General features: G+C 42.1%; 1 protein-coding gene across 13 annotated transcripts in view; it reads left to right on the forward strand.

The window, feature by feature from the left end:
• The window catches only part of OSBPL6 (oxysterol binding protein like 6), a 96,525-nt gene that overhangs the window by 71,106 nt on the left and 12,951 nt on the right, over window positions 1-12,468 (forward strand). For all 13 annotated transcript variants that reach the window (XM_035134552.3, XM_088676645.1, XM_088676661.1 and 10 more), the window contains 6 exons: window positions 3,351-3,488; window positions 5,103-5,190; window positions 6,347-6,600; window positions 9,125-9,262; window positions 10,460-10,523; window positions 10,774-10,852. In XM_035134552.3, the coding sequence (XP_034990443.1) occupies window positions 3,351-3,488; window positions 5,103-5,190; window positions 6,347-6,600; window positions 9,125-9,262; window positions 10,460-10,523; window positions 10,774-10,852 (761 nt within the window). The remainder of the gene's footprint in view (window positions 1-3,350; window positions 3,489-5,102; window positions 5,191-6,346; window positions 6,601-9,124; window positions 9,263-10,459; window positions 10,524-10,773; window positions 10,853-12,468) is intronic.

The following is a 12,468-nucleotide window of genomic DNA, read 5'->3' on the forward strand; positions in this document are numbered from 1 at the left end:
CCACAGCCCAGCCCACCCCCAGCAACAGGTATTTAGAGGCAGATTGCATTTGATCCTAGGGTTGGCCTATGGCCTTCCCGACTGGTAGCCTTCTCCTCTATGAGTTTTCTTCACCCCCTTGTCATGCTATCTGGCCAAGTGGCAATCACCACAAATCTGGAAGTAGCAAATTTCATAGGCTACATATGTGTGATATGAAGAAGGACATCCTTTTGTTGCTTTGGAAACTCTCGCCAGTCAGATTAATTTAATAACTTTGGGTTCTAATGTTACGAGAGAGGGAGAAAGTCTTCTGACTATCCACCTTCTCCATATTGTGTATTTTTTAAAATAAACTTTTCACTCAGCTCCCCCCCCCCCAGAAACTATAGAAAGCCTAAAATAATTGTAAGCTTTCCTCACAGGGGAGTTGCTCCAGCTCTTATCATTTGGGTTGGTCTTTACCAATTCTACCAAAAATAAATAAATGTTTGAGGTGTTACAACCAGAACTGTACTCAGTATTACAAGTATGACCACGTACAAAGGCATTACAGTATTCACATTTTTATTTTATTTTCAGACACTTTCTTAATGATCTCTGGCATGGATTTTTAGCTTTTTCATAGCTGCTGCACACTGGGTCAATATTTTCATTGAGCAATCTGCTACCATCCCAAGATCCCTTTCCCAGCCAGTCACATTCAGCTCAGACACCATCACTATATGTATGACTTCAGTTTTTTTTTTTTTTTTTGCCACAATGTTCATCTCTTTACATTTATCGACATTGAACCACATTTGCCATTATGTTACTCGCTCAACATTTTGTAGGCATCCTTTTTTTGGAGTTCTTTTGCATTCTTGTCATCATCTTCAATAATTTGGGATAATTGCAAACCTGGAAAGTTTGTTGCTCACTCCTAACTCAGGATCCTTGATGAACAAGTTGAAAAACACCAGTTCCGATTTGGGTGGCATTCCACTTCTTGCATCCCTCCGTTGTGAGAATTACTCATTTATTCCTACTCTCCATCCCTGTTCTTCAATAAGTTACCAATCCTCACACTTCAAATATGGAAAGATGGAAGGGAAATACATTAGTCCACATGTACTGCCGTTGTTAAGAACGCTAGTTATTCTTAATACTGCCTTGCTGAAATAGATTAACTGAAGTTAGAATGATTGCCCAGAATAACAAGCCCTATAACCAGTAGGAAAGCTTGTGTAGGGTCTGGTCTCCCTCTTTCCAATCCTCCCTTAGCCTCTACTGAGCTCCAAAATGCTGGAGAGCTCAGTTTCCAAGTGAGACAAAGCAGATGTCATTTAAACACATGAAGCAAACCATAAGATAATTTTTTCTGGTCTCACTTAACGCTCTGTATTTGATGATATTAAAGTTGCAGTGTCTCCTCACACACCCACACCCTTTTCCTTTATTTTTCATCATTTACCATTACCATGTGCTTTCCTAATGAATCCCTTCTGCTTGGACAAAAGTGGAAATTTCTTTCGGAGCCTCCTTCATTTGAAGTCAGCTTTATAGACTAGAAAACTGGCAGAAGAATCTTTGAAGTGTATTTAGATAGTCAGATATAAGTGTGTGAGGCTACTGTATAAAAAGTTGCTGAGTGCTACAAATGCAGAGTGCCCTGAACCATTATTGGAGTTCCAGGGCTTCTATAGCCACTGTCTTGTCTCTGTGTTAGTTGGAGTGACCTTCCCCATGGTGCTATGCTCTTTCTTGTCCCAATCTTGTAGTCATAGCTTATTAACTGTGTGTAATGCGAGAGGATGAGCTTTGCTACAGGAGAGGGTTAAGGGAGACGTGAGCTCCAGACCTGAACTAAGGAAAACATTTACATCTTTTAAATTTGATTAGAATCATAGAATTGTAGAGTTGGAAGGGTCCACAAGGATCATCTAGCTGCAATGCAAGAATCTTTCGCCCAATGTGGGGCTTGAACTCACAACCCTGAGATTAAGAGCCCTCATACTCTACCAACTGAACTATCCCTCAGGTAGTGAGTGGGCCGTTCCATCTGAGGAAATGGCACTGCACTGGATTGGTATTCATTTGGGGTACAGTAGAAAAGTGTGGGTAAGGGAACCTTTTTGACTGAAGGGTAAGGTAAAGAATGTGGGGTGTGGGTGGCGCTGTGGTCTAAACCACTGAGCCTAAGGCTTGCCAATCAGAAGGTTGGCGGTTCAAATCCCCGTGATGGGGTGAGCTCCCATTGCTCAGTCCCAGCTCCTGCCAACCTAGCAGTTCAAAAGCACGTCAAAGTGCAAGTAGTTAAATAGGAACCGCTCCGGTGGGAAGGTAAACGGCGTTTCCATGCGCTGCTCTGGTTCACCATAGGCGGCTTAGTCATGCTGGCCACATGACCCAAAAGCTGTACGCCAGCTCTCTCAGCCAATAAAGCAAGATGAGCGCCGCAACCCCAGAGTCGTCTGCAACTGGTCCTAATGGTCAGGGGCCCCTTTACTAAGGTAAAGAATGCTTCAGATAAATAGATAAGCTCCATCCTAATGACAAAGGCAGGTGGTGAGTGCCAAAAGGATTGTAGTCAAAATGGGACCACTGAGAAACAAGAAGAACATATCAGCAGGCTCATTTGCTGAAGTACAAAAAAACCACCCTCTTAAAAACCCTCTAAGACCCCCCCCCCCAAAAAAACACCCTGCAAGCAAACATATGATGAACACTGAGCATGTTCAGTATCTACAAAAGGTAGAGACAGTTGCAAAAAAACAAAACAAAAAACTAGAACACAGTAGAATGCTAGGTTGGGAAGGAAGGAACGGTTCGAAACTGGAACAAGAACATTCCTTTTAATAGGGAATGATGAGCTGCAACATTTTGCTGCAGGGCACCCCTGTGTGTGTGCCTACATGCAAACCAACAAGATCGGGCTTCAGGACATGAGAGCATTGTGCTAAAGCAGCCATGCTAAAGCAGCCATGCAAGAAGCCTGAAGCTGAAGTGTGCCAGCTGAGTGGTGGGCCTTCCTTCCCCATCAAACACAAGGTATCATCTCAGTGCTGGAAGATGCTGGGTTTTCCTGCAGCAGAGGAACAATCTTGAGGGAAGGCATCTCTCTCTGTCCACACACACAGAGAGAGAGAATTATGAGAGTGTTAGCTGGGAAAGAAGTTGTTTGCGCTCCCCTTGCAAAATGGCTTCTTTTCAACCTGAACTCTCTGTTTGCTAGAACTTATTTTCCAAACCAGGAGGAAGGAGAGGCCATGCAGGGAAGAAGCAGGACACCTGTCCAATAAAACATCTTGATTAGGCATGCTCTTGCTTTTTCTCTGTCATGTGAGGGCATCTGGATTTTATGTGTGTGTTTTTTTCTCTCCTTTTTGCAGGCAGGTGAACAGATCCATGTCAGTCTCCCACTCTCCCAGCAAGTTTCTAACGAAAGCAGGCTCTCCATGTCGGAATCTGTCTCTGAATTCTTCGATGCGCAGGAGGTGCTTCTGTCTGCAAGCTCATCAGAAAACGAGGTTAGGCAGCGAAAGCCTGATTATTTCTTCTGCTGTGCTCTATATAATTATAATGCATTTGGGATCAAGTACTGAACGTTTGACCCTAATTTGGAAGGCTTGGACACGGGCACAACAGTCCCCTGGTTCAAATCACACCTCAGCTATGAAGTTAAGTTGTTGAGCGTAGGCAAGACACTATCTCAAAATGAAATATGGGGATAATAATCCTAGCCTATCACACAAAGCTCTAAGAATTAGGTGAAGCTCTTAGAACAGGCATCCCCAAACTTCGGCCCTCCAGATGTTTTGGACTACAATTCCCATCATCCCTGACCACTGGTCCTGTTAGCTAGGGATCATGGGAGTTGTAGGCCAAAACATCTGGAGGGCCGCAGTTTGCGGATGCCTGTCTTAGAACAATCTGGCAGTTCCAAGAGTAGTCCCATTGATTTTAGTAGGTTTAATCTGGAGTAAAGGAGCTGCTTTGCCACTTAATTGCCTTGAGATCAAAGCCAGAGGCAGCAATTCATGACCCATTTGCTCCGCCTTCCTCCTATCAAAAGCAGGCAGCAGTGTTGTGGAATGAGTGACACGTACATCGCTACCATTGCATTTCCCCCATTTTCTGTTCTTTGGAAGGAAGTAAATTAGTAGCTCAGTTTTGACGCCCCCACCCACACTTGCACCCTGTTCCTTCACTTACTGGTTTTTCGTTTGCCATGGCAAGAAAATTAGTTTTTCTTTCCTTAAAACAGGGGTGGGCCACATAGGGCCCTCAACTACTCTCCCTGCAGCCCACCAAGCTGTGGGGGAAACTGGCCCACTCTTCCTACTGCCCAGTTAATCAGCCATCAGCAGGACAGCAGGGAAGAGAACTGTTTCCATGTTGCTAATTGCAGAGAGGAAAGTGTTCTTGTGTAGTAGATCGTGTGTGTGTACTGTATCCTGAAGCATCTGACTTCCCATGAATGATTGAGTGTGTGCTTGCCGGTGCATATAGCTGTTTGGGAGGCCGGTTGGGGTTAATTTAAATGGAGAAATAAGACATACATGTGTGACGCATGCACCTGTCTTTCCAAGAGTGTATGTGAGCATGAGTTGGTTTAAGGTATGGCAGCGAGAATGGCTCCAGTCATACTTTCTGGGACGCAGCCCCCAACCATCTATCTACCCACCTGTGATTGTGGAGCCAGAAAAAGTTACCCATCCCTTCTTTAAAACCACGGTTAGAAGCGTGTTTGCAGAGAATGATTTAGAGGCGTTCCCCCCCCCCAAAAAAACAGATGTGTTCCCGCTATATATCATATTGACAGTCATAGGCTTACATGAGTCATCTGTATTCAATAGAACAGGCACTCTTTGACCTACAGTCACTTCCAGCACAGCTTGTTCTTCAAAGAGGAAGATGGGAGAGCTTACATATTTAGGCTAAAAATGGATGATATTGGCCAAACCTGGGTTTCACAAGACAGGCACTCTTCAGCCTAATAACAGCTCTAGGATACATGCGTCACTGGGACTTTGAATTTATGAAAACATTTCTATTCAATGTTCCACTTGTCGTCTTCTTCCTCCTCCTCCTCTTCTGCTGCCATTTACTTTTCATTTAAATCTCTTTGTTTTCTTCTTTAGGCTTCTGATGATGAGTCGTACATCAGTGACGTGAGTGACAACATATCAGAGGACAACACCAGTGTTGCAGACAACATTTCTCGGCAATGTATGCAGATTTTTATTTTTTTAAGTTTTAGAAAATAAGTGTTCTTTTTAGGTGTGGTGCACATATAAATTGGAGCACTCTCTGGATGCAACTCAAATCAGCAAGGGCCACTTTTACATTTTTATCTCTGTTAACTGTAGAATAGAACTCTTCTTTCCGTTTTAACTAGGAAGTTTTCCATTTGGCATATTTTCTCTTAACCCCCTTTTTCTGTTGGAATCCTGTACCATGTTATACACCACCACGGGTCTTCTTGAGCTCTCATTTTGTTCCCTGCGCCTCCTCTCCTCTTTATCTCTATTCCACACGTCTCAGTTACCCTTCTGCATTTGTTTCTCAACCTGCATATCGCTCAATACAACCTTCTCTCTCTAACCATTAGCCCGTTTTCTTGAACATCATCCCTGCTTTAGATGCACCCACAAAGAAGCCTCCTTCATGCAATGGCTAATAATAATAATAATAATAATAAATAAATAAATAAATAAATAAATAAATAAATAAATAAATAAATAAATAAATAAATAATTTATTATTCATACCCCGCCCATCTTCCTGGGTTTCCCCAGCCACTCTGGACAGCTTCCAGCAAAATATTAAAATACAATAATTCATCAAATATCAAAAGCTTCCCTAAACAGGTGGGGGAGGGGACTCCAGTTGGCCCATAGGCCTTAGGTTGTACGAGGTCTGCATTAAATGGAAGCTTGATCAAATTATATTAGATTGTACCCAGTGCTAGGTCAACTCAAGAGTAGAACCTCCTACAAACCTGCCTGGGTTTTGAGATCTTTGAGGGAAGCCCTTCTCTTCATCCCGCCACTCTCTCTGGCACGCTTGGTAGGGACATAAGAGAGGGCCTTCTTGGTGGCTGCTCCATACTTTGGAACTCTCTAAAGAAGCTAGACTGGCTCCCTCCTTGTTAACGTTCCATCAGCAGTTTTGTTCCAACAGGTAAAAAGTTCGGTTATAAATAAATCTATAACAGCAACAGCAACAGACCCTTTGAAATGAATGGGCCTAAGTTAGTCATGCCTATGAAATTCAGTGGGTTTACTCTGAGTACAGCTAGCATTGGATACAAACCATTTTATTTTACGTTTTTAAGTCAGGGAAAGGATTTCACACCCCTGCTGTTCTGCTGTTTTCCTTCCAGTACTTAATGATGAGCTGACCGGTGGGGCTTTCAGAAATGGACGAAGGACATGCCTACCGACCCCCTGCCCTGATACTAGTAATATCAACCTGTGGAACATTTTGAGGAACAATATCGGGAAGGATCTCTCGAAAGTATCCATGCCGGTAGAGCTAAACGAGCCTCTGAATACATTGCAACACCTTTGTGAGGAACTAGAATACAGTGAACTCTTGGACAAGGCTGCTGAATCTGATGACCCCTACGAACGAATGGTAAAAAGCCAAGACAAAGCACACCATTGCATGTCCCTTGATGTGTTTATCCCTCTCCCAGAGCTCTGATATGGAATACATTTGTGCATTTTCCATTATTGTAATCTCACCTCTAACATGAAAGCAGAGGATTTTTTTTACTTTTTATCCAACCTGTTGCTTTCATTGTCGAAATAAAAAATTAAAGAATTGCCCAGTAGCACCTTACAGACCAACTACTAAGTTTGTTCTGGGTATAAGCTTTCATGTGCATGCACACGTCTTCAGTTGATTTCTTTGCATTCGTTGGTGTACTTCTTTATGACCAGTTCAGATGGTCCTTGGCTGGCTATATCTCTGCAGATAACTGCTCACGTAAGTGGAGCCTTGCAGGAGCAGTATAAATTCGGAGGAATGAACTTGTGTACGTGTTGAATGTTGTTTATAGTGAGTCTTAGGGTCCAGTTTCACATTACCTTTGCGGTATGGAAGCTGCTCACAGACTTGCTTTTGCCAGGAGACCCAGATCATGTGGAAAGAACGTATATTGTGTTTCCTCCCCCCCCCACTCCCCAATTGCCTTGCTTTCCAAATGGGGCAATACTAGTATGATTAAATAATATGAGGACGCTACAGTATGGGCTCCTCCCACATGGCATCGTAAGATCGTAGAGTTGGAAGGGACTGTGGGGGTCATCTGGTCCAACCCCCTGCAGTGCAGGAATCCACATTTTGCCCAATGTGTGGCTTGAACCCGCAACCCTGAGATTAAGAGTCTCAGGTGCTACATGGTTTGAAACTTGTGACGTTACCTTCATAGTGTGGAAAGGAGTGATGCTACAGTAGTGTCCACACTGCTAAGGTAAGGCAAGAAAAGAAAAGACACTTGGTATACATAGCTTGTAGTGGGCGGCTTCTTGAGCAATTCTAAAGGGAAATAAGTAGTTTGGTTTTCTTTAAACCCACTAGAGCCTCTGTTGCAGAGAGTGATTACTCACTTGTCTGTGTATCTATTTTGTCAGACCTGTGAATTCCAAAGCTGTAGCCACATCTCTACATTACCCTTTTCTGTGCAAGGCAGATAATGCCCTATATTCTGGCAACGAGCAAATCGCTGGGGAATTCCACTCTGCAAGCCCCGCTAGGAATGCTTTTGCTCAAGACAACTTTCAAGATGGCATGAATGCGGGGGGAGGGGGGAAATTCCGTGCGGACTGCTTCCATTATATTCATATATATACACAGGAGTGGTGCTCCACTTTCCGGGTCTGCGAAATAGACCAAATTGTAATATGAGATGATTCTCAATAGGCTTGTGCAGATGGCAAATCTCCAGAGATATGAAAAATACCCTTTGCTTTCTCTAATTGCATAAGACACATCCATTTCCGCCCCCTACTATCACCAACTAACTGGTGTTATTTTTTTGTCAGCACCTGAGGGTGGTGCCTAATAAAACCCAAATGAAAATCCTCAGGATAACAATCTAGAGTAAAATTGCTTATATGGAAAAGGTGGGAGGATGCAAACTGGAAATGCAAAAATGGGAGTGCTAGCACACTCCCTTGTGTCACAAAAAAACCCATGTTTTCCCATTAAGGGCTTTCCAGATTGCACATCTGGAACACATTCCTGGGACGCAGGTAGCGCTGTGGGTTAAACCACTGAGCCTAGGGCTTGCCGATCAGAAGGTCGGCGGTTCAAATCCCTGCGACGGGGTGAGCTCCCGTTGCTTGGTCCCAGCTCCTGCCAACCTAGCAGTTTGAAAGCATGTCAAAGTGCAAGTAGATAAATAGGTACCATTATAGAGGGAAGCTGCCAGAAGCAGCTTTGTCATGCTGGCACATGACCCGGAAGCTGTATGCCGGCTCCCTCGGCCAATAATGCGAGATGAGCGCCGCAACCCCAGAGTCGGTCACGACTGGACCTAACGGTCAGGGGTCCCTTTACCTTTTTTAGATTGCACATTCTTTCTTTCCCTAAACAATGGCTTCTGATCCCAAGACAAAAATAGCAAATATATTCTTCATCTTTAAGCCTGCTGCGGACACTCTTTGCCTTGGGAACAGATTCGCATGGATATTATTGGCGTTCCTACCTTCCCACCACTTGAAGCATGACTTTCCCTGTCCTTTACAGTGGTACCTCAGGTTAAGAACTTATTCGTTCCAGAGGTCTGTTCTTAACCTGAAACTGTTCTTAACCTGAGGTACCACTTTAGCTAATGGAGCCTCCCTCTGCCGCCACGTGATTTCTGTTCTCATCTTGAAGCAAAGTTCTTAACCCGAGGTACTATTTCTGGGTTAGCGGAGTCTGTAACCCGAAGCATCTGTAACTTGAAGCGTCTGTATCCCGAGGTACCACTGTATTATGTTGGGACAGTGGCTATACTGCTGTTGCAAGAACAGAGTTACTGTCTGCAATTGTAGCACCTAACACCAAAGGTGCTGCCATCACCCGAAAAGGAAACACCCATTTGCTTGCGCAGTCTCTCCAGTACTGTTTGGATAATGTTTCTCAAGTTTTTTTCCTTTGTTTTAACCAGGTCCTTATTGCTGCCTTTGCAACTTCAGGATATGCCTCCACTTATTACAGAGCTGGAAGCAAGCCTTTTAACCCTGTGCTTGGTGAAACTTACGAATCTATTAGGGAAGACAAAGGATTTCGTTTTTTCTCGGAGCAGGTAAAACCTATATTCCAAAAGAGACCCTTAAATAGCACTGTGACTTTAATTTGTGATTTATTTGTTTATTTTGGTTGATGCATTTCATCTTATTTTCAGAATGTTTGCTGATATGAATATAAATATATACCTTTTAAAATAGATCTGAAAATATATATTTGGTTTTTTAAGCATTAGGTACAATTCAGCATTGTAAAGCTGAATCCAGTTTTGCAGAAATCATAGAATCCTAGAACTGTGGGGTTGGAAGGGACTCTGATGGCCCAGCGCCTTGCAATGGTCCAAGTTTCTGGATAGCTCAATTGGTTAGAGCGTGGTGCTGATAACACCAAGGCCGCAGGTTCGATCCCCATATGGGGCAGCTGCATATCCCTGCATTTCAGGGGGTTGAACTAGATCAGGTACCCCCCCAAACTCGGCTCTCCAGATGTTTTGGGACTACAAGTCCCATCATCCTGACCACTGGTCCTGTTAGCCAGGGATGATGGGAGTTGTGGTTCCAAAAACATCTGGAGGGCCAAGTTTGGGGATCCCTTCCAGCTCTACATTTCTATGATTCTATGCAGGAATCTCAACTAGATCATATATGACACATGGCCATCCAATCTCTGCTTAAAAACTTCCAAGGAAGGAGAGTCACCATCTCTTGTGGAATCTGTTTCTCTTGAACAACTCTTCCTGTCGGAAAGTTCTTCCTGATGTTTCGTTGGAATCTCCTTTTTTGTAACTTGAATCTGTTGGTTCGGATACTAGCCTTCGGAGCAGAAGAAAACAGGCGTGCTCCATCTTCCATGTGACAGCCCTTCAGATTGAAGATGGCTATCTCCTCTCAGTCTCCCCTTTTCCAGACTAAACCTACCCAACTCTCTCAACTGTTCCTCATAAGGGTAGGTTTCCAGAGTCTTGATCATCGTGGACACTCATATCTGCACAAGTTCCAGCTTCTCAATAGCCTTCTTAAATTGTAGTGCCCAGAAATGCACACAATATTACTGGTGGGGTCTGATCAAGGCAAAATAGAGCGGTACTATGACTTCCCTTGATCGGGACACTATACTTCTGTTGATGCAGCCTAGAATAGCAGTAGTTTTTTCTGTTGATGCATCATCTCTCTTTTATGTAAGGTATCTGTTACAGTGATGATAAAAATGAAAGTCTTTTGCACAGTTCCTCACCACCGTAATTTTTTTATTTCAGGTTAGCCACCACCCACCCATTTCTGCCTGTCACTGTGAATCAAAGAATTTTGTGTTTTGGCAAGGTATACATTTTAATTCACAAGCCTAAAGACCAAATTTAGTTCTGTTTTTTAAAAAAACAAAAACAAAAGAAAACTTACAATTACATGCATAGTTTCATTTTTTTTGAATTTAACGAAAAGGTTAATATAATTGTGAAGCCTGCTGTTTTAGGTCTTTCACTTTCATATTAGACAAAGAGAAATAACAGTCAGTTGCATTTGTAGAACTTCTGTAATTTGCAGCTTTCTGAATCTTTGTTATGTTATTCAGATATCAGGTGGAAAAACAAATTCTGGGGCAAGTCAATGGAAATTCTGCCAATCGGAACACTGAATGTCACTCTTCCAAAGTAAGCAGCTTCTCCGTTCTTCTTTTCCTGTTTGTTTGTTTGTTTGTTTGTTTGTTTGTTTCTTCTTCATTCTGGAAAAGCAGTTCCATGAGACTAATTTAGGCACTTCAAGTCCTAGATGCACACTGATGAATAATGTAGCAAAACTGAAGCCAGACAAGGCAGGGAGCACATAGCAGCAGCTTGCACGTAGTGATAAGGCAACTGGGATCTCTGAATAATTACTTGCCCTACCTGCTATTACTAGATGCTGCAACTATGTTTGATCAAACAGTTGTGAACATTAGGCTAGTTAATTCACAGCAGTCTCCTGAGTGGGAGACGTTTTAGTACTGTAAGGGTTTGCTTTGCACAGTAAAAGGAAGCATATTCCAAATATTTTTTGCAAAAATGGTTTGGATTTCCCCTAAGAGGATAAAGGTGAGAGGCATCATGGTAACTCAAAGTGAGGTGTGTTCTTGTAAAACATGAGGTTTCACAATGACATGAACTCTTACCTATAGAGTGTGGCAGCTAAGGGTGAGTCCTGTTTCAGTGCAAGGAAGTTTGGGAGAGTATTACTGTCCTGCAATGTGTTCCTCCTGAAGTTTCTTTGCAGTTGATCAGCTAATCCTGCAGTTTCTCTGCTCAGCTCATCTTGGTTCATTCAGAACCAGTCCGGTGGAATGAACAACGTAATGGGGTTAAAATTTGGGGAGAACTGGGTTCAAAACTAATAAACCATGAAGCTCAATGTGGGGCTTTGGGCAACTCGCAATTTCTCAGCCTAATCTACTTAATAGAGTTATTTCAAGGACAAAACAGGTTTTTAAAATATAATACTGTGCAGAACCAATGTAACCATAGTAGGAAAACGCATACTACGATGTCTGGCAGAAGGAATAATAATAATAATAATAATAATAATAATAATAATAATAATAATAATAATAATTTATATACAGGTGAAACTCGGAAAATTAGAATATCATCAAAAAGTGCATTTATTTCAGTTACGCAATTTAAAAGGTGAAACCAATATATGAGATAGATGCATGACATGCAAAGCAAGATATGTCAAGCCTTTATTTGTTGTAATTATTTGTCGTTAGGCGGGTCAATTATAAATGGAATGTAATTAATGAAATGTAATAGCAATGTTTATTTTTGTTTATTTTTGTAACTATTTGTTTTATTACTGTGGAATTTCCAAAAGAAAGCATTTGTAAAAATTAAAATAATAATAATAATAATAAGTTGCATTACTGAAATAAATGCACTTTTCGATGATATTCTAATTTTCTGAGTTTCACCTGTACTGCCCTTCATCCAAAGATCACAGCTTACAACCTAAAATACTGTTTTAGAATAATATTATCCAAAATTTATCTTCATTATAGGGGGCTGTAATGTTTCACAGAGCAAATCAGTGGGGATGGTGTTTATGATTGCTCCCCATTCTGGACTGCTGTTTTGTTCTTATTTCATTGTTGTGCTTTTGCTTTATTACCTTCTTTTTTAAAACTGGTTTTAAATTATTTATTGTTCTAATTGATTTGCAATTCAACCTCTAGCAGGGCACAAATACATGTAAAAAGTGTGGGTATTTTCATATTTGAGTTCTGTTGGTGGTCCAT

The sequence above is a fragment of the Zootoca vivipara genome, chromosome 1 (genome assembly GCF_965207765.1).
Source record: "Zootoca vivipara chromosome 1, rZooViv2.hap1.1, whole genome shotgun sequence".
In the NCBI taxonomy this organism is placed as follows: Eukaryota; Metazoa; Chordata; class Lepidosauria; order Squamata; family Lacertidae; genus Zootoca; species Zootoca vivipara.